Here is a 19,035-nt window from a genome sequence, read left to right as displayed (position 1 = left end):
ACCTTTTTTGAAATCTGCCAAGAGACAGTCCTCCGCGTACTACTAAAACGATCCCACATTAAACACAGAATAGAGTAGGACTATTTCTTCCCCCCACCCTCATTTCATACAATAGTCCATCCTTTGTGATGTGTCAGTCTTTACAAATTTGAAAGAATCAAACTTAGTAAGTTTGTTTTTTCAGACCGCTGAGGGACATTAAGCAAGATGAAGGGAGGAATGATTTCCCATCCCCACAATGTGGTAGGAACTGCTAATCTGAACGATAAACAGGGATCAGCTTCTCTTCCTTTCTCTAACAAAATCTGATAAAGTAGGGTACAGATGAGATGAAAAAGCCTGCACACTTTTCTCCTCAATAAGTACAGTAACCTTTTTAATTTGTAAATCAAAGATTTTCTTCATCATGCCTTAGAAATGTTGCTGGAGAAACAAAATCGAAAGTTTAGAGTAATAACAAGCTGCAACAGGACACTGTCTGACACACGGTGTTTGCCTTTCTGCCTCTCAAACATCTAACTTTCTTGAGGTGGAGATATAGGTAGAGAACTAGAACGTATCCAAGTAGCTGTGTTGGAATGCATGTGTTTTTGGGGAGAAGGAGTTGGCATAGATACAGATGAAATGCACCCAAAATGCTGAGGAATGTTTTGGCATAGAACAAGCTGTCCTACCTTTTCCCGTAAGCCATTATTCTCCTTTCAACGCTTTCACTTTCTCATTGTAAGACTTCAAAAAAATAATTTTTCTAATGCTTTAGCATTGTCATTTCCAAATAAGTCATTCTTATCTGTCAGGCCTCAAGATATAAGGGGGTAAAATGCAGAAGTAGTACTTGTAGAGGAACTAAGAATCATCCTCTGCAAACTGCTAGTTCACTGTGGCAGGAAATTACTCAAACCTTCTTTTCTTTAAATGTTAAATGTGGTGAACACATTAGTTATTAGAGATTAAAATGTTTAGGACAACAGTAACTGATATACTAGGCTAAGTAGCCATGTCTAGTTCTAGTAATGAAAATTATTCTGGTGTGTGCTGGTATATGAAACAAATAACACGTCTTAATTTAAACTGTAGTAATAGATTCCAGTGCTGAAGATCAGTACCCTCAGAAACTAATAACTGTGTTCTCAGTCTACAAACTGTCTATGTGAAGACTGGAAATTAAAAGGCAAAATGGGATAAGCCTGAACAAGCTTAATTTGCAAGCTATGACTCCTATTCCTAGTTCTCTAAGAACTTCCCTGTAAATAATCTTGGATAAATGGTGTTCTTGTACAAATGTGAGCTTTTTGGATGTTATCCTTTTTGAAATGTCCTCAATAATTAAAAGTGCCAGATATTTTTCTACCACCTCCTATTCATATTTCAAGTAATTTTGCTTAATTTGTCTTTACCTCTTCCCTAAGGCACAAGTACACTTCCTTTCAGTTCAAAGTTTTATCAAGCTGCAGCAGAATGTTTAAAAAAGTTACCCAATCCATAGCAAAGCAGATGGATCCAAAAGGAGAACTGATTCCAGTTTATAGTATCTTAGACCAAGAACATTTCAGACCCTTCTGCCTAGTTAGAAGAAAAAGCAAAACCGTATTCTGTCCGACTCCTGGCTACCAAAGAACAGAGTATAGTCTCTATGATGTGTTGCTACTTGGAGAAGACAAAACAAGTGCAGGTAATGTCCAGATTTATCAGTAAGTTTACAGTTTCCATAAACAAAATATTTGGATCATCCTGTTTTCTCTCAGTGGCTACCATGTTCCATCTTTCTTGTGTGCATGAGTTATAGTACTGAGTCTGTGCAATTATGTTTAAGCAAGCACATCAAATTATTTCAGAGTCCCTCATTCTCAGTGAAGACGTTCAAGATTCAAGCCAAGTTACATTCACACACCACGTTGATGGCAGAGTTGAAGGGAAACTTCACCTTCCTGTTAACTCTGCAAACACAGAAGTATATGGATCTACCCGCTGGTCAAAAGAGGGGTCCATCAAGCTGGAAAAGAAGTACATACCAGTAGCAAAACTTGAGTCACTAAAAACAGAAAGGTAAGGCAGACAGAAATGGAGCATGCACACTTTGGTCACACTCTTTTACCTTATGCCAGATCACACAATTTGTTTTCAACAGCTAAAAATAAGATTAAAGTCTGAGACAATGCATTTTCCCTAGTTATGCATACTTCTTGAGGACTGGAAAGAGGTGGTAAAGACTTTTTACATAGGTTTGTAATGCTTATAGATTTCTTTGTTCTTAAGAAAGTGGAAACACCTCAATGTGAGTCAAATCATCTTTTCTCATGTTTTATACCTGCAAAGAAACACACAAATCAGGACACACCACCTATGTGGCCTGCCAGAACATGGCCCCCTCTGCCACTTCTTTCCTGAGGGTCCCTGTCAGATGCAGAAGGAAAATGCATTGTGGACAGCAGAAATTGCAGCTCATTTTCTGCCACTCCCCCCCCCCCAAGCCCCTTACACATTGACACATTTATGTACACTCACATAATGGGAGAAAGGACACAAGCATAAGGCCTTTGTCTCTAAACAGGCTACAGGTACTTCTGGTATAACTCACAGAATAAGAGCAATAGACACTTAGCAGATATTGCATCCTTTTTCTCCTTTAGAAAAATCAATATGAATCACTCCTTCATTGAACAAGTAAAGAAAAAGCAACAGAATTTGTACGTGGTTCATGAATCAATACAAGCCTCAGAGACAACCAGCTATGAGGAAACCAACAAGACAGAAGGGAGCTTCATGGCCCAACTTTATGCCAAGTTCAGCACAAAGGTTAGACTTGTCTTTAACTTCAGGAGCCAGTCCTTTTAGAACATCCACATGCCATTCAGCTCTAGTATAATTTTTCGTTGATCAGGGCACCAGAGACTGCAAACGAAGCATAACTATACCCAAAGGCTGCACCATAGCATTCAGAACGATGCAGCTGACTATTGAAGGTGGATCATGGGGTAAGTAACTTTCAGGAACTTCCAACTCTTCCATTCAGGAAACAATGCAGCACAGCAAAAACATTTCCTAAAACATCATTCAGCCTAATGGCCCCCCCCCTTAGCTCATTTGAAAGAAAATGAACATATGCAATATTAATTGCAGAAATCAAGCGGGAAAAGACACTACATAGTAAGTAAGTTAAGAGAGCTACTTGGGAAAGAGGTGCAGTCATGCTTTTTTTTGGCAAGAAAACAAACTTGTAAGGAAATCTCAACAATAGATTTCATGAACTGTAAAGACAACTCCTGTTGAAAGACTGGGTAGAGGACAAAAGTTTTTCTTTTCTTATAGGATAAAATAGCTTGGGAAAAAACAGGGTGGCTGAACCTTCAATAGGAAGACCGGCATAAGAGGCTAGTGCTGGACAGGTAGAGAAAGAAAGGATGAACATCCATGAAACCTGCTGCAGGATTCTGGAGATCACATTTTGGCTTGCCCCCCTATCCTCTGTGCTACATGTGCCTACATGGAACTTGCTGAATTTAAGTTGTCGTTTTAATTTGCTTATATTTTAACACACATTTGGGCAGATACAAATCCTGACATAAAGCACATGGCAATAGAGAATAAAGTCTGAGAATGATGAATTTAACTGAATTCTGAAATGAACGGGCAGAAGATAGATGCATTGGAGAACAGTGGAAATAATATCACAGTCTGACCTACAATTAGCACAGGAAATTTCATAACTGGGATACTAATATCTTCAGACTTAAAAAAAAAAAACAAACACAACTATCCAACTTTAAGTATTTTCTAAATTAACAATTCCCTTTTTATTCTCTTGCAGGTATTTACCATTTCCCAGAAGACAACGTAGGAACATTCGTATCTGATGGCAAGCGATGTATGTTAATACTTTCATTTGCCTTACTTTTATCCCATTTGGCTAACCTGAAATTTCTCAAGATAAACACACACCAAAAGCAATGCATTTATTGTGGGCTACTGCCCATCACCCGAGCCATGGCAATTGTCCATAAGGAAGTATACTCGTTACCTATTATTTACTTCCAAAAAATATTAATCTACATGTTTCAAATTGTAATTTTAGGGATGCCAGTGGACCTACTGTAGTATTCCCCAGTTTAAAAGTGATATATTTTAACTTTTTCTGATTTTCAGGCTTCTTAGATGGAAAATTAGGAGCGCTAGAGAAGGAAGTTAAAGCAAAATATCGAATTTTCTCCAGGTTGTCTGTGGATCTGCGCATCACATTTTTAACATCCATCAAAGCTGTGATGAGAAACAGAAACCTCTTTCAAGAACTGACCCAGAAAGTAAGCAAAGTTGTTCTCACTGCCAGAATTTATAGGTACAAAGACTTCCACTATCATACATCTGCCCCCAAGAGTCATCTCCTATGCCATGACTATCAGTCCAAATTAGTCTTCAGCACATTCACCTGGTCTTTATCACCACACAAAGAGAGAGAGAGAAGGTGCTCAGGACAGAGTGGTCTGGGGAAATATGTCCTCAATGTGGCTTAGCAGGCCTCTCATCTCATCTTTTACAGATTTTTTTTTTTTTTTTTTTTAAACACAGAGTTCTTTATCTGAAGGTATCAACAAATCATTTAAATCCAGTATTCTGTATTTAATGTGTGAATGCTGTACTTCACTAAAGCCTCAATTAGAGCCTCATAAATAGCTAGGGATAGGAAACCCGTATTACATGACTGTTTATATGTCTACTTCTGTAGTTACATTGCAATGCACTATCAGCAGCCTCTTCTCTTAAATCCTGAGACTTCTTTCTCTGATTTCCCCCCCCCTCCTCCAGATGGAAGCTGTTCTTGATGAAACTGATAATTGTGAGCTGAAAACAGAGAGCCCAGACTTAAAAGACCTGCTGCACAGTTTACGGGATTCTCCGAGAGATCTCCTCCTTAAGCTTGCAGAAGCAATTAACTACACCCTTTATGCTTTAGACGGTAAGGTTTTCTGGTCATTCTAATAGAGAAATCTAGCAGTATCAAAATATTCTGAAAGCATTCCTGTCTATAAGGCTAACAGAATACAAAAAGCTTGCAGAGAGTGAAATACTTGCAGAGAACCTACCTAAAATCATTTCTTAGATTCTGGAAACTGAAGAAGGTTTTGATGAGAGCAAAGACCTGTCCATTACAGCTGCTAATTAGCAACAGTTTGAGGGTCACAGTGCAGTAACTGCTAGGAGCATTATACTGAATTACCGGGTATATAAAGGCATCCTTGAACAAAGCAAAGGAGGACTTGAAATTTGAATTAAAACATAGGTAAAGGTGGGAAGGTTACATTCCAGAAACAAGAGTACCGATCCCAGGGTTCTTTTCCTAAGGTTGCCAAAAGATACGGTTTGAACGTCCCCTCAACTCTCTCACCCCCAAGATCTCTACTACTCAGTATTATCATAATCTGTAAATTAAAATAATACTTTCATTCAGTTCATAAGGAGACTGCATGATTAATTTAGTATAAAATGTCTGAATAACTTTTGATCAAGCAGGTGTTCCATGCTGACAGTTGATGTTCATTATCTTGCCAATTGTCTCTGAGACAAGTCAGTGGGGTTTTTTGTTAGGCTTTTTTTTTTTTTTTTTTTTTTTGCTATAAACCTGTTTTAATTCTCCAGAATTAACGGAGGATCAGCTCCTGCTATTGCTAGAGTCTTTGGAAGAGAAGATTGTGTCCCAACAGCTTAAGCTGGTGAGAAACCACACATCATCTACTTGTCTCAAAATGAAGGGGGGGGGTTGTTTTTTATTTTGTTATTTCAAGCAACATTTAGATTATGGTATAAATAGCAGTATCACAACTTAAGGTAACATTGGAAAGAAGAGAAGGAAGAATTACTACAGGCTTCAAACTTGGCAGGGATCAAAACACACACTTTGAGAGAAATCACACAACACAAGAAGGCCTAAGTTTTCTAACATCTATTTTGCAGATATAATAAATACTAAACTGGATGCAGCTGAGTATCATTTTCTGGTATATTCTCTCTCTCTCTCTCTCTGGAAAAGAAAGGTACTTTGTCATTTGAGTTTGCTAGAGTTGCAAGCATCCCCTTGACCAGCAGTTAGGAGAGAGAGAGAGAGAATGCTACTGTGGAATTTGTTAGCTTCTTAGGCTTCAGATTTACAAGCACAGTATCATTTTGATTTCTTGGACGTAACCAATTCACAAGACACTGAAAACTGAGTACATAAGTATGATAATCTTTCCGGGTGAAAAGTGCTATGTATAAATGTGTATTATTCAGTGAGTCTGTAAGATGTCAAGTCAAAGACATCATTTATTCACTTAGTGACTTCCAGTGATGGGTGGCACAGCCTTACTGCAGCACTGATGAGAGTTTTAAAATACTGACTTTGTTTTTGTTGTTGTAAAGGTCAAGAGCATCTTGGAACACGACATACAAAATACGGAGGGGTGTTTCAGCGTGGATGCCAGTCTGCTCTCTTTCTCACAAGAGAAGGAACAAAAATTAACCACTGTAATGTTAGAGATGAGTGGAGTGAAGATTCAGAAAAATGGATCTGCTGAATGTAAGCAAGAAGCCTTCTCACCCCTAGCAGCCCTGTATGCGTCTTTATACGTGCTGGATCTTCTGAGTAAATTAGACTAGACTACACTTTTCTTCCCATTAGCAATGATTTAAAGAGAATGGCTTGAGGATATATTTGAAAGTCTATTACTGTAAGAGAGTTTCATTCTCCAAGCTTCACTCCTATCTAGGCGAGACATTCTTTATAAGCACTCAGTCCTGCTTCTAAATGAGTGGGAAAAGCAGAGTCCTAAAGCAACGCATCTGCTTATGGAAGCCAGCAACCAAATCTCAGAATTAATTTCCCATTGAATGCATAGTGCCAACTGAAAAAATCCACTAGCCCAAAGAGTCTCAAACCTGTCAGCTGCACATTATGTGATCCTAGTTTTACTAGGAAACACCAGCACATAGCTTCTCATGCAATCAACCAGAGGCAAAGGAATACATCAGAAGCAGTTTGAAAGTGAAATCCAGGTCACACTTTCAATTCCTGTGCAAGTCAATAAGTGGTAGATATTAGAAAATCCACAAAACTTTGAGAACTGCAAGGTCTCGAAGAATTTTACAGCTATGCTGTTAAAACAATATCTTCACCACACATCCCATGAGTGGTGCTGAGAAATAGATTATGACAGTTCTAGAATACATTCAGCAGTCCCCCTACAACTTCTGGGTTAAATCAGGAAAAGAAACATGACCAGTATTCAAGCAGATACTGTTACCTACTCACAGGATGAGTTTCAAAGTTATCAGAAAACATTAGATAGGTCAGATATCAAAGAGAGTGTATTTGTTTCTACAACCGCCACAAAGGAAGGAACCATTCATCTACTTTAAACACTTTAGGATAAAAAGAAGTCACAGATCCCAAAAGCACAATAGTGAAGTTATATCCTATCCCATTCCTCCTCCTCTAACCATATCAGCAGAGATTCTGCAGGCCACTTTATGTCTCTTCTTCAGCAAACATTGTATCAATAATTCTCTTCATAATCATACAGATAATCTTTTTCCCTAGCAGCAAAGATATTCCAAATACAGCAATATTGGTATAACCTTCTATATATTATAGCCTGTCACAAGTTTGGTTGTTTTTTTGTTTGTTTGTTTGTTTTTACCAGCAGATAGTTCATGCTAGACTAGATCTTAGATGCCACCTCTGTCCAAAAATGGGTGTTTTCCCATTACACCAATACTGCACTTTTTAGTGCCATCGTATATATTCTTTAAACAAGGACTGTTCAGTGGGCAGCTCACAGGCTAAACCCACGCTGCTAAACAGTTTTGGGGCAAACGAAACTAGCTCCCACCACCATTAGGTAATTATGTGCTTTGACCATCCAGCTCTCGAATAACCTCCTCCATTATGATCCAGCACCTATACTTTAAAGAAACTAGATAACCCTTTTTATAAGGCCATTAGAGAACTCAATAAGTAACAGTGGACTGCACAGCTGGCTTGCCCCCACCTTTCTATAAAATTCAGATGACAAATGTGAAATTGGTTGGGTTTTTAACTCTTTTAGAGCAGGCACAACGAATGCTCTGGTTACTGCTACAGAAATAAAGAGAATAATTTCTTATCGGGTACCTGGATGTTCTTAAAGGCAATTTTTTACTCACGTGTATATCACAGTTCAAGATGACTGACTCAACTATGCCAGAACTCTCACCTGGGCGGCTGCAGGGGACCAGGTCGCACACATAACAGGAGCCAGGCCTGAGGCGGCAGAGCCCAGACTCCGGGCCCTGAGGCCGCTCAGGGGGACGGGGAGGAGCACGGAGAACATTCCCGGGCGGGGGAAGGCCACGGCCGGGCCCGACAGAACCGGCGCCGCCACCCGGAGCCAACGGTCCTCGCGCCTCGCCTCAGCGCGGCAGGCGGGAAACGCGCGCGCATGCGCCGAGCGGCAGGTTTAAATCACCCGAGCGGCTGCCGGAAACACCCGAGCGGCTGCCGGAAACTCCCGAGCGGCTGCCGGAAACTCCCGAGCGGGGGCGGGCGCTCGCTTGCTCGGCGCTCGGCCGCGCGTGCCTGGCGGCGGCGGTGGGCGCGCGGCTGGCCGCGCCTGGGCGGCTCCCGGCGTGCCCCGCGGTTGCTGCAGTGTCACGGCCGGCCCGGCCATGAAGCAGGAGGGCGCGTCCCGCCGCCGCGGCGACAAGGCCAAGGCGCCCCCCGACGGGCCGCCGCCCGCCCCCCCCGACGTGGAGATGCAGGAGGAGGCGGCGGCGGCGACGGCGGCCGAGGCGGCCGGGGACCGGCAGCCGCAGCGCGAGCTCGACGCCGTCACGCTGGAGGGTGAGGGGGGGGGGGGAAAGCTGTGAGGGGAGCCCGGTGCAGCGGAGAGGACCGGGGGGGGGGGGTGTCTGTGAGGAGAGGTGTCTGCGGGGGAACCAGGGGGATATCTGAGGGGGGAGGTAGCTGGGGGGGGTCTCTGTGGGGAGGGAGGGTAACTAGGGGGGTCTCTAAAAGGGGGAAGGGGCTGGGGGGTCTCTAAAAGGGGGAAGGAGGGTAACCAGGGGGGCCTCTAAGAGGGGAAGGAGCTGGGGGGGTCTCTGGGTAGAAGGAGGATAACTAGGGGGGTCTCTGAGGGGGGAGGTAGCTGGGGGGGGCCTCTGTGGGGAGGGAGGGTAACTAGGGTGGGTCTCTAAAGGGGGAAGGAGCTGGGGGGGTCACTGGGTAGAAGGAGGATAACTAGGGGGGTCTCTGAGGGGGGAGGTAGCTGGGGAGGGTCCATATGGGTGACAGGGGAGCTATGGGGGGGGTCCTCGTAGAGAAAGGTGCTTGTAGGAGAGGGGGGGGCTGTTGGGGGGGGTTCCTATGGGAAGGAGGGAACCAGGAGGAGCTTTAGGGAGTTCCTGGGGGGGGGAATCCGTGTAGGGGAGCATTGCAGGGGGCTGCCTGTGGGGGAAGGAAGGTGGGGCAGGGAGCATATGGGGGAGAGAAGCTCGGGGGGGTACTATGGGGGGAAGGGAGCTGTGGGGAATAAGGGTGATCCTTCTAAGGGAAAGGGAGCTAGGGAGGATCTCTGGGGGATCCTTGTGAGGGGCTGCAGCGAGAGACAGACAACAGCAGGGGAAGCTGGGGAAAGCTGTGGTGGGTGCCTGGCGGGGGGGCTACGAAGGGGGTTGGAGCCCATGGATCAAGGGATAATTCAGGTGGGAAGGGGCCTCTGGAGGTGTCCGGTCCAGCCTCCTGCTCAGAGCAGAGTCAGCCACAGGGTCAGACCAGGTCACTCGGGACACAGAGGCTGCACAGCCGAGGTCTCTCCTGAAAGTGTATCCAAAGAGTAGAGACAGAAGGATCCAGCAGTGGCAGGATGGAGCAACCCTCTTACCTGGTGTGATCCTGGTATCCGGCTTTGCTCTGGGAGACAGCGCGCTAACGCCACATCCCCTCTGCTCCTACAGATATCAAAGAGCACGTGAAGCAGCTCGAGAAGGCGGTGTCGGGGAAGGAGCCACGCTACGTCCTGCGTGCCTTGCGGGCTCTGCCCTCCACCTCCCGCCGACTCAACTCCAACGTGCTCCACAAGGCCATCAACGGCTTCTTCACCTCCAACAGCACCACGCGGGACTTTCTCCTCAGCTTCCTGGAGGAGGTGAGGCTGCAGGGGATGGGGGGAGGCAACCGGCTGCGGAGGGGCTGCAGGAAGGAGCGTCTGGGGCACTGCTGCGGGGCAGGAGGGCGTCGGGAGCAGCAAGGGCTTGGGGACGTCTGAGACACGCAGCCCCTGAGGCGCTTCCCACCGGCGGAGGTGTGAGGAGCGCTGGCCGGGGAGGCCGGTGGCGGGTCGAGCCCAGGGCCCAGCGCGTCTCTCTCCGCAGTCCATGGACACAGAAGCAGAGCTGCAGTTTCGCCCGCGGACGGGGAAGGCGGCCTCGGCCCCTCTCTTGCCAGAGGTGGAGACCTACCTCCAGCTGCTCCTTGTAATCTACCTGATGAACAGCAAGCGATACCCAGAGGTGAGATTCGCCTTGCTGCCCGCTCTAAACCCGAGCTCTTCACGGTGCGCTCCTGCACCAGGCCAGGACCCGGGACTGGAGAGCCCGGTGGCCTCCTCGCCCCACGGTTTCCCCCTTGCCTCAGCTGCGTTTGGAGGGCTCTGCCAGGAGGCAGCCTCCGGGGTTAGCCCTCACCGCTGCGGCTCTCGGCCGAGGGCAGTCCCACAACCCCGTCTGTCTCCCAACTCTTCCTAGGCAGCAGCTCATCTCTTCTGACCTCTGTTCCCCTCCTGCAGGCCCAGAAAGTGTCTGACGACCTGATGCAGAAGATCAGTTCCCAGAACCGCCGCGCCCTTGACCTGGTGGTGGCTAAATGTTACTATTACCACTCGCGCATCTATGAGTTCCTGAATAAACTTGATGTGGTCAGGAGGTAGGGTTGGCCCTCCACGGTGGTCCCGTGCACAGGCGCTCCCCGAGCTTGGCTCTGCGAGTCCAGGTGAGCCGGGCTGCTGCTTCCCTTTCCCTGCCTGACACGCGCTTTCCCTTCCCTGCGCTGAAGCTTCCTGCATGCCCGGCTGCGGACAGCCACGCTGCGCCACGACGCAGATGGGCAGGCCACGCTCCTGAACCTGCTGCTGAGGAACTACCTTCACTACAACCTCTACGACCAAGCAGAAAAGCTCGTCTCCAAGTCTGTGTTTCCCGAGCAGGCCAACAACAACGAGTGGGCACGGTACCTCTATTACACAGGTGAGACGCAGGGGGTCCCACGCGCCACTGGCAGCTCGGGGTGCATGCGAAATTTGGGTCTCTAGTGCCCCAGAGAATCTGTTTGAGCAGTGGGCGTTGGATCTTCAAGTCCGGATTTGAAGCCCTGGCCAGGTGGGTCCAATTGGACTCGCTCAGTGGCTTTTCCAAATGCCTCCTGCCCCGTGTGAACCCTCTCCCTCTCCCAGGGCGCATCAAGGCCATTCAACTGGAGTATTCGGAGGCACGGAGGACCATGACGAACGCCCTGCGGAAGGCGCCGCAGCACACGGCTGTTGGCTTCAAACAGACGGTGAGCGAGCACGGGGGGCGCGCGAACGCATGGGGGTGTCGGTTCCTCGTTGGCTCTGGGTCGGGGCTGTGGCAGGGCAGGTCTCACCACCTCGCCGGTCCTGTGGAGACACTGTCACAGGGTTTAGCCCCAGCCTGGGCTCTCCGGGACTCACAATCTTTTTCTGCTTCAGGTGCACAAGCTGCTCATCGTGGTGGAACTGCTGCTAGGGGAGATCCCGGACAGGCTCCAGTTCAGACAACCCTCTCTCAAGCGGTCGCTCATGCCCTACTTCCTCCTGACTCAGGGTATGATGGGCCGTTCCTGCCCACGCTCGGTTCCTCGCGGAGCCGCAGCGCTGCCGCATCTTGGCACAACGTCCTGCGCTTCAAGGGAGCGGGAAGCCGTGGAGGGGGAGTAGGGGGGTGAGCAATGGGGGTTTCTCTCCTCTTGCCTCAAAGGGACCCAGCTTCCAGACTCCTCTTGGAGCCAGTCTGAAGCGCGAGTCCGCAGTCCCTGAAAGGCTGTTGAGCAGCTGGGTGCAGGACACCTGGGCGCAGGACACCTGGGCCCTCCTCTCAGCCCATAAGAGGGATGGATGGCAGGCCTGGGAGCCAGGCCCCCGCCTCGCGTTCCCCTCCGGCACCTCGGCCTTAGATCCTTCCCCGATTTACACATTCTCTCCTCCCTCATCTGCCTGCTCCAGCCGTCAGGACTGGGAACCTGGCCAAGTTCAACCAGGTCCTTGATCAGTTTGGGGACAAGTTCCAGGCCGACGGCACCTACACCCTGATCATTCGCTTGAGGCACAACGTCATCAAGACGGGTAGGAGGTCACCGCTGTGGTGTTTGGGGGCTGTGTCACGGCTGGTGCCGCGGGCTTGGCAGGCAGCTGGGTGTCACCTTGTGCACCTGGGACCGTGGCTGCCTGGCAAGAGAGGGCTCAGCTCTTGTTGTCCTCCTCTCAGGTGTCCGTATGATCAGCCTCTCCTACTCTCGCATTTCCCTGGCTGACATTGCCCAGAAGCTGCAGCTGGACAGCCCAGAGGATGCGGAGTTCATCGTTGCCAAGGTAGCTGCGGGTGAAATCTCGTACGACTTCTGGGTCCCGACGCCTGCCTGCAGCTCCTGGTTCTCGCAGCCGGCCTCGCGCTGCTGCCAGGCTGCTTCCTCCCCATCTCTGCAGCGCTCCCTTCCTGGGGACAGTTAGGTCACCGCGTCCTGTCTCTGTGCGCTGCGTCCCGAGCCCAGCGCTCCTGTTGCAGCAGCCAACTCCTTTCGCTCTAAATTGCTGCCTCAGCCCTTGGAGACAGCGGGTGCTCTGATCACATGCCCTCCGGCTTGCAGGCCATCCGGGACGGCGTGATCGAGGCCAGCATTAACCACGAGAAGGGCTATGTCCAGTCAAAAGAAATGATCGACATCTACTCGACCCGGGAGCCCCAGCTGGCGTTTCACCAGCGCATCTCTTTCTGCCTCGACATCCACAACATGTCCGTCAAGGTGAGCGCGGCGGTGTGGGCACCTCGCGCTGGTCCCCGGCCAATGCGCTGGGACAGCACACGCCACTGGGATTGCCCTGTCGAGTGAGGAATCGCGCTGGGCCGCACTGGAAGGCTGCAGGCATGTTCAGGGCTCCACTGCAGAGCTGGAGGGAACAGGTCTCCATCACAGAACCAGCCGGGGCATCTCGTTGCCTTCCCGGGTTCAGAGAAAGTAGTTCCAGCTAAGGCTGGGACAGAGCTGGCTGGAACGCGGTGGCTTTCTGACTGGCAGAAGGGGACAGCGGGGCAGAGTCGAGGCCTCTCTCTGCTCACAGCTTCTTGTCTCCCTTGTTTTTCCAGGCCATGAGGTTCCCACCCAAATCTTACAACAAGGACTTGGAATCTGCAGAGGTGAGATCTCATCTGTGCCTCTGTTGCCCTCTGGCTCAGCTGGCCGCGTGCTGGCAGAAGGCTCGCTCGTAGCGTGGCCCAGCAGTCACCAAGGCCAGTGGAAGGACCTGGATCCTGTCCCCGCTTGCCACCAACTTCTGCCTTTGCTTTCCAGGAGCGCCGGGAGCGCGAGCAGCAGGACCTGGAGTTTGCGAAGGAGATGGCGGAGGATGATGATGACGGTTTCCCATGACCCTCTGGCCTGGCTGTACTTTTTTTATTTGTCCCTAGGGAAGATGCTGTCTGAGCGGAGCTGCCTCCCATGGCCCCGGGCCCCGATCTGCCTTTCTTTTATAAATACCTGCATGTCTGTACCGGGGGAGGGGGACACGTGGGTTCCCTGGGCCCACAGCCACAGGCCCTGCTCCCCCGTCGCCCTCGCCACCCACGGAGGGAACCCCCTTCCCCAGTAAACAAACGTTCTTTTAAGGTTGCTCGTGGTCGAAGTCGTTGCTGAGCCCCACGCGGAGGCACGCGAGGGCCCATGAACTGGGAGCTCCACGGGAAGCGGGGCTGGGGTGGGCGGGGGTCGGCAGTAGGGCTCCACGGGGACTGCAGCCGCCCCCGGCTCTCACAACAATAATGGGGTCAGACTTTGTTAAAGCTTCAATTATGACTTTTAAAATAAAAGTTGGAAAAAACACCAGCCTGCCCTGTTCCGGTGTGGGTTTGTTGTCGCATCTGTGAGTGAGCGTGGGGCCGGCCAGAGCCGCGGAGGCCTGGAAGAGCAGCTTTGGGCTGCAGGGGGGAACCCGGAGCTCTGCTGGAGCCCTGATTTCCCCCTCTTTGCCCTCCTCCCCTCGCCCTGTGGCCAAGGCAGGGCTGGGCCCAGTGGGATCCGATTCCCCGGGGCTGCAGCTCCCGCCCCGGAGCGGCCCGTGGACACATCCCGGCTGTGCTGGGACAGGCCCTGGGAGGGGGGGACAGGGACGGGGACCCAGCAGCATCGGCCCGCGACCACGTGCAGCCCCAGGGCTGAGCCGAGGGCTGGTGCTGGGACACCAACCGCCGGGATCCCGTTTCCCAAAAGCCGCTTTGTTCTGCGGCTGCAAACAAAGGCCAGGGCAGGAATTACCAGGATTAGCAGCTTGAACAGGCAGCTGTGTACGCAGCAGCGCGCATTCCCCCTGCGCGGGAAGGGGCCGAGCCCCACGTCCCCCTCCCAGCCTGCCGGGAAAGACGCCGGGGCTGCTCCGGGCAGGTCCCTCCTGGTGCCCCACGGCCCTCCCAGCCCCACAGCCGCTGGCGCAGGGGGCGAGGGACCCCCAGGACCTGCCCCATCCCTCCAAGGGGTTCATGCTCGTGTGCCGGACCCAGCCCTGCCGTGCTGGGGGCCTCTGTGCCCCTCGGGGGAGCGATGGGGACAGGGGGGGACATGCAGCACCACGACAGGGTCCCGCTGGCATCTGGGCCCAGCTGGCCTCATCCTCTGGGGAAATCTGGGAATCTCCCAGCGCTCCCAAGCTGGGCCGGCAGCCAAGGGTCACATGGGTCAGGAGCAGGACAGCCCCAGCGTGATGGATACGGCTCGTACCCTCCCAGCTGGGACGGAGCAGGGAAGGGGACAGCCCTGGCCCGACGTAGCCGCCGGATCTGGCGCTAGGGACATCCCGGAAACAGCAGCTTCCTCACGGAGGAGCAGGAGGATCCCTGGGGCGAAGCCGCGGAGAGGAAGGGCGGCCACGAGGCACAACCACAGCGGGGCGGGTGTCCGGGGCAGCCCCCGCCGCCGGGCCCTGGCAGCTCCGGCCCCGGGGGCGAATTGTGCTGGCCCAGCGCTCCCACCCACGCCTCGCCACCCACACATTTCGGGTTCGGACACCACTTCCTTCCTCGGAAAGCCAACATGGGCTTTTGGCTCCGCTCGGCACTGATTCACCCCTCTCCCTCCCCTGCCCTGGCCCCAATTCCTGAAAGCACCAACCTGCTGAGATGGCAGCTCTGCTCAGCTCTGGGGAAAAGCGCGATGCCAGGAGCGCCCCAGCAGATCGTGCGGATCCCTTCCACGGCCACCCTGGTCCGGCTGGGCCCTGCCTGCCCCTGGCTCCGGGGAGGGCAAAGGCAGAGCCAGAGAGGAAAAAATTCTCCCAAGAAATCCCACAAACAGGCTCCACTGCTGCAGTCCTTTCGCACAGCCTGAGGGCAGGGCGCATAGTATTTCCAGGTCCTGGGAGAGGAAAGTCATCATTAGGTTTCAGCGTTAACACCTGTCTCATGCTGGGCGAGGCCCCGGGTGGTGCTCACAGCTGGGCTGCGCCTTTCCAGGTGTTTCCTTTCACCCAGCCGGAGGCCGGAGCGGCTCCAGGGACTCGGGAGTGGTCCGGGGGCTGCATGGCAGCAGCGTGGCCCGCGAGCCGGCCCGGCCCGGTGCGGGCAGCGAGGGCTGTGACGCATGAGGCTGGGGCTTCCCATCCCGCGTGGCCTGTGGGAGGGAAGTGATGTGACCGAGGGCCCTGCGGGGGGTTGGTGGTGCAGGAGCGAGGTTCCCCCCACACCCCGGGTCAATCCTGCTGGGATCCCACCAGCCCCTTTCCCGGGTCTGGGGCTACCGCAGAGCTGGTGCCTCCCCGCGTCCTGGCCGGCCTGTGCAGGGCAGCAGCCGGCTCACCTGGCACCGAGACAGCAAATAATCCTGGAAGCACTTGTGGGACCTGGCCGGAGCCAAAATCCCACGTCAGAGCCCTGGGGCAGCCCGAGAGCAGGGAGCAGCTGGGCTCGCTCCGGACTGCGGCTCCCGGGGCTTCCCTGGCAGCCGCTTCCGCGAAGGGCCAGCGGGGACGGCCCCTCGCAGGGCGAGCGCGGGCGCGGGCTGGGATGCAGCCAGTGCCGGTGCTCGGCGCTGCACGCGGGGGGCCGGGCTGCAGGGACCGTCGCCGGGGTCTCACCGCTGCGAAGGCAGCACCCGCCCTGATGCCGGGGCGAGGGGCTGGGGCGCCCGGGGGAGCCGGAGCGGCGGCCACATGGGCAGGGGCTGCACGAGGCAGGCGACGAGGCTGCGCAAAGCTGCCGGCTCCCCTCCAGCTCCCACGGGCCGACGACGCCGGGAGCAGGTTAATCAGTCACCAAGCACCGGCCCGGAGCGCAGCCCGGAGCACCCGGGCTCTGCCGGCGGGTGCCCGTGGCACGGAGGGGCACCCGGTCTGTGGGCGCCAGGAAAGTGCCCGAGCGCGGCATGGGCCAGTGGTGGGGAGCGTCCAGCGCCCGTGATTTGCATATCGGTGATTAAGACAATGAGGCAATCAGCGCTGTTGCCACATCGGTGTGAATCCCCAGCGCGTCTATAAAATGCCCTAATCGATGAGGCCGCGCAGAGCCAGGGCAGGAGCGAGCTGCGCCGGGGCCGGCGGCGCCTGCGGAGAGGACGGGACGCTGAGACGCGCGCTGCCATGTGCTCCCTCACCCGTGAGTATCCCCGGCGCCCTGCACCCACCGCCCCAGCACCCTGCTCCCAGCACCCAGAGCACCCCAGGACTCAGAGCACCCTGCTCCCAGCACACAGAGCACCCTGCACCCTGGACCTAGAGCAGCCCAGTACCCTGAGCACCCTCTACCAAGCACCCAGAGCACCCCAGGATCCAGAGCACCCCAGCACCCCGAGCACCCTGCACCCACCACCAAGAGCACCCAGAGCACCCCAGGACCCAGAGCACCCCACCCAGAGCACCCTGCACCCAGGACCCAGAGCACCCCAGCACCCCGAGCACCCTGCACACAGCACCCAGAGCACCCCAGGATCCAGAGCAGCCCAAGCACCCCAGCACCCAGAGCACCTGCAGCACCCCATCACCCCAAGCACCCCAGTGCCTAGAGCACCCAGAGCACCCCAGCACCCTGAACACCCCAGCGCCCAGAGCACCCCAAGCCCCCCAGCACCCAGAGCACCCCAGCGCCCAGCCCAGCGCCCCGTGGGCCCCGCGGGGCTGTGCCCGCCCCGGCACCGGCAGGCTGCGGGGACGCTGCAGTCGCTCGCCCTCCTCCCAGGGGCACCTCTGCCCCTTCCCTCGGGCGCTGGCTGCCGCCCCGGGGGAGGTGCTGAGCCGCCGGCTGTGCCCGCAGCGGTGCTGGCGGTGGTGCTGGGCGCGGCGCTGTGCCCGGCGCTGCGCGGGATGCCCCTGCCCGAGTTCTCCGGCGACCAGGACTTCCAGCTCTTCCTGCGCAAGAGCCTCGAGTTCACCCGCAAGATCAAGGGGGACGTGGCTGCGCTGCAGCGCGCCGTGGTGAGTGCGGGCGCCGTGCCGTGCCGCGGGTCGGGGGTCTCCCACGCGCTGCCGGGAGGGACACCGGGGCCCGGCGCCATGGGGTCACAGATAAGGTGACCTTCCCCTCCCTGCTCTTATCTGGCAGGGGAGGGCTGCGGAGCGGGCGGGGGGGGGGGACGCGGGTCCCGCGGGTGCCAGGGTGCTCGGGGGTCCCGCGCGGCTCCGGCCGCCCTGACGCCGTCCCCTCCTCGGCCGCAGTGCGACACCTTCCAGCTGTGCAAGGAGGAAGAGCTGCTGCTGGTGCGGCAGCACCTGGGCATCGCCCAGAGCCCCCTGGAGCAGTGCCACAGCCGGAGCTTCCAGGCGGTGAGTGCGCGGCGGGGGCCCAACTGCGTCACGAGCTGGCCGGTCTCAGCCCTGCCCGGCCGGCTCCGCTGCCGCATCCGGCTGCCCCAAGCCGAACGCAGCGCTGGTCGCGGCCAGGCCCCACCGACCCCTGCCATGTCCCCTGCAGGAAGCCTGCTTCAGCCGGCTGTGCCAGGAGCTCCAGAGCTACCACAGCTCCCTGGCCTCCGTCCGGGAGCTGCTGCCCGCCCATGCCGACCTCGTGGAGCAGCTGCAGCTCGACGCCGCCAACCTCTCCTCCAACATCCAGCAGCAGGTGAGGAGGGACGGTGGGGACAGGGGGTTCTGCACCCCTGGGTGGCACCACGGGGAGGACATGGGGCTCTCCAACCTGGGTGGCACCATGGGGAGGACATGGGGCTCTGCACCCTTGGTGGCAGCATGGGGAGGACACGGGGCTCTCCATCCCGGGTGGCACCACGGGTCCACCGCATCCCCAGGCAGAGGCAGAGGGGTGCCGGGGCTCACGCCAGCTCCCCGGACACCTCTGACATGTCCCCCTGCCCGGCTCTAGATGGAGGACCTGGGCCTGACCACAGTGACGTACCCCGCCGAGAGCCGCGGCGCCCTCCCCGTCTTCTCCTCCCTCTTCCACCACCAGGTCGGCAGTTTCTTCATCCTGGCCGACTTCCAGCGGTTCCTGGAGACGGCGTACCGGGCACTGCGGCACCTGGCCCGGCACTGACGCCCGTGGCGCGGAGCCGGGCCGCCTGCAAGCCCCCTCCCGCCGCCCCCGCCCCGGCGCCACCCGCTTTTTCCGCTTATTTAATATTTATCGCTATTTAACACGGCCCGGGGTGCCGGCGAGCGGGGGGCGTCCGCGCACGGCGGGGTGCCTGCGCGCAGCGTCAGCCTTGTTTAATATTTAAACAAAAGCGTATCTCTGCTAGGAGGTTGGGGGGCCGCGGCCGGCCGGGCGCTTCCCCCCGCCGCGCCGGGTGCCGCCTGCCCCAGCGCCCCG

General features: G+C 54.6%; 3 protein-coding genes across 3 annotated transcripts; all 3 read left to right on the top strand.

Annotated features, from left to right (window-relative positions):
- The first annotated feature begins 188 nt into the window (after window positions 1-188).
- Window positions 189-7,644, top strand: GSDMA (gasdermin A). The gene is made up of 10 exons (XM_067311944.1): window positions 189-243; window positions 1,410-1,672; window positions 1,836-2,046; window positions 2,631-2,796; window positions 2,882-2,975; window positions 3,809-3,865; window positions 4,144-4,298; window positions 4,801-4,951; window positions 5,632-5,705; window positions 6,391-7,644. The coding sequence occupies exons 1-10, from the start codon at window positions 239-241 to the stop codon at window positions 6,625-6,627; spliced, it is 1,413 nt and encodes a 470-aa protein (XP_067168045.1). The 5' UTR covers window positions 189-238; the 3' UTR covers window positions 6,628-7,644.
- Window positions 7,645-8,645: 1,001 nt separating this feature from the next.
- Window positions 8,646-14,116, top strand: PSMD3 (proteasome 26S subunit, non-ATPase 3). Its single transcript, XM_067312123.1, has 12 exons — window positions 8,646-8,848; window positions 9,961-10,151; window positions 10,378-10,515; window positions 10,791-10,927; window positions 11,057-11,247; window positions 11,454-11,557; window positions 11,730-11,844; window positions 12,243-12,362; window positions 12,505-12,608; window positions 12,884-13,039; window positions 13,381-13,431; window positions 13,586-14,116. The coding sequence occupies exons 1-12, from the start codon at window positions 8,674-8,676 to the stop codon at window positions 13,661-13,663; spliced, it is 1,560 nt and encodes a 519-aa protein (XP_067168224.1). The 5' UTR covers window positions 8,646-8,673; the 3' UTR covers window positions 13,664-14,116.
- A 2,740-nt stretch (window positions 14,117-16,856) lies between these two features.
- Window positions 16,857-18,759, top strand: CSF3 (colony stimulating factor 3). Its single transcript, XM_067311781.1, has 5 exons — window positions 16,857-16,872; window positions 17,527-17,687; window positions 17,928-18,035; window positions 18,184-18,330; window positions 18,589-18,759. The coding sequence occupies exons 1-5, from the start codon at window positions 16,857-16,859 to the stop codon at window positions 18,757-18,759; spliced, it is 603 nt and encodes a 200-aa protein (XP_067167882.1).
- Window positions 18,760-19,035: the final 276 nt, after the last annotated feature.

The sequence above is a fragment of the Apteryx mantelli genome, chromosome 28, assembly GCF_036417845.1.
Source record: "Apteryx mantelli isolate bAptMan1 chromosome 28, bAptMan1.hap1, whole genome shotgun sequence".
NCBI classification, from domain to species: Eukaryota; Metazoa; Chordata; class Aves; order Apterygiformes; family Apterygidae; genus Apteryx; species Apteryx mantelli.
Note: the sequence above shows the minus strand (reverse complement) of the source record. Positions and strands in the feature narration are given on the sequence as shown.

What these genes read in the sequence shown, in the direction of transcription:
- CSF3 (XM_067311781.1), top strand. An exon ending in CTGCGCTGCAGCGCGCCGTG is followed by an intron (nt 17,688 to 17,927) that starts GTGAGTGCGGGC and finishes CCTCGGCCGCAG; the next exon opens with TGCGACACCTTCCAGCTGTG. An exon ending in CCTCCAACATCCAGCAGCAG is followed by an intron (nt 18,331 to 18,588) that starts GTGAGGAGGGAC and finishes GCCCGGCTCTAG; the next exon opens with ATGGAGGACCTGGGCCTGAC.
- GSDMA (XM_067311944.1), top strand. An exon ending in TATTGAAGGTGGATCATGGG is followed by an intron (nt 2,976 to 3,808) that starts GTAAGTAACTTT and finishes ATTCTCTTGCAG; the next exon opens with GTATTTACCATTTCCCAGAA. An exon ending in TGTCCCAACAGCTTAAGCTG is followed by an intron (nt 5,706 to 6,390) that starts GTGAGAAACCAC and finishes GTTGTTGTAAAG; the next exon opens with GTCAAGAGCATCTTGGAACA.
- PSMD3 (XM_067312123.1), top strand. Translation starts at nt 8,674, where the DNA reads ATGAAGCAGGAGGGCGCGTCCCGCCGCCGCGGCGACAAGGCCAAGGCG. An exon ending in TCCACAACATGTCCGTCAAG is followed by an intron (nt 13,040 to 13,380) that starts GTGAGCGCGGCG and finishes TTGTTTTTCCAG; the next exon opens with GCCATGAGGTTCCCACCCAA. An exon ending in AGGACTTGGAATCTGCAGAG is followed by an intron (nt 13,432 to 13,585) that starts GTGAGATCTCAT and finishes TTTGCTTTCCAG; the next exon opens with GAGCGCCGGGAGCGCGAGCA.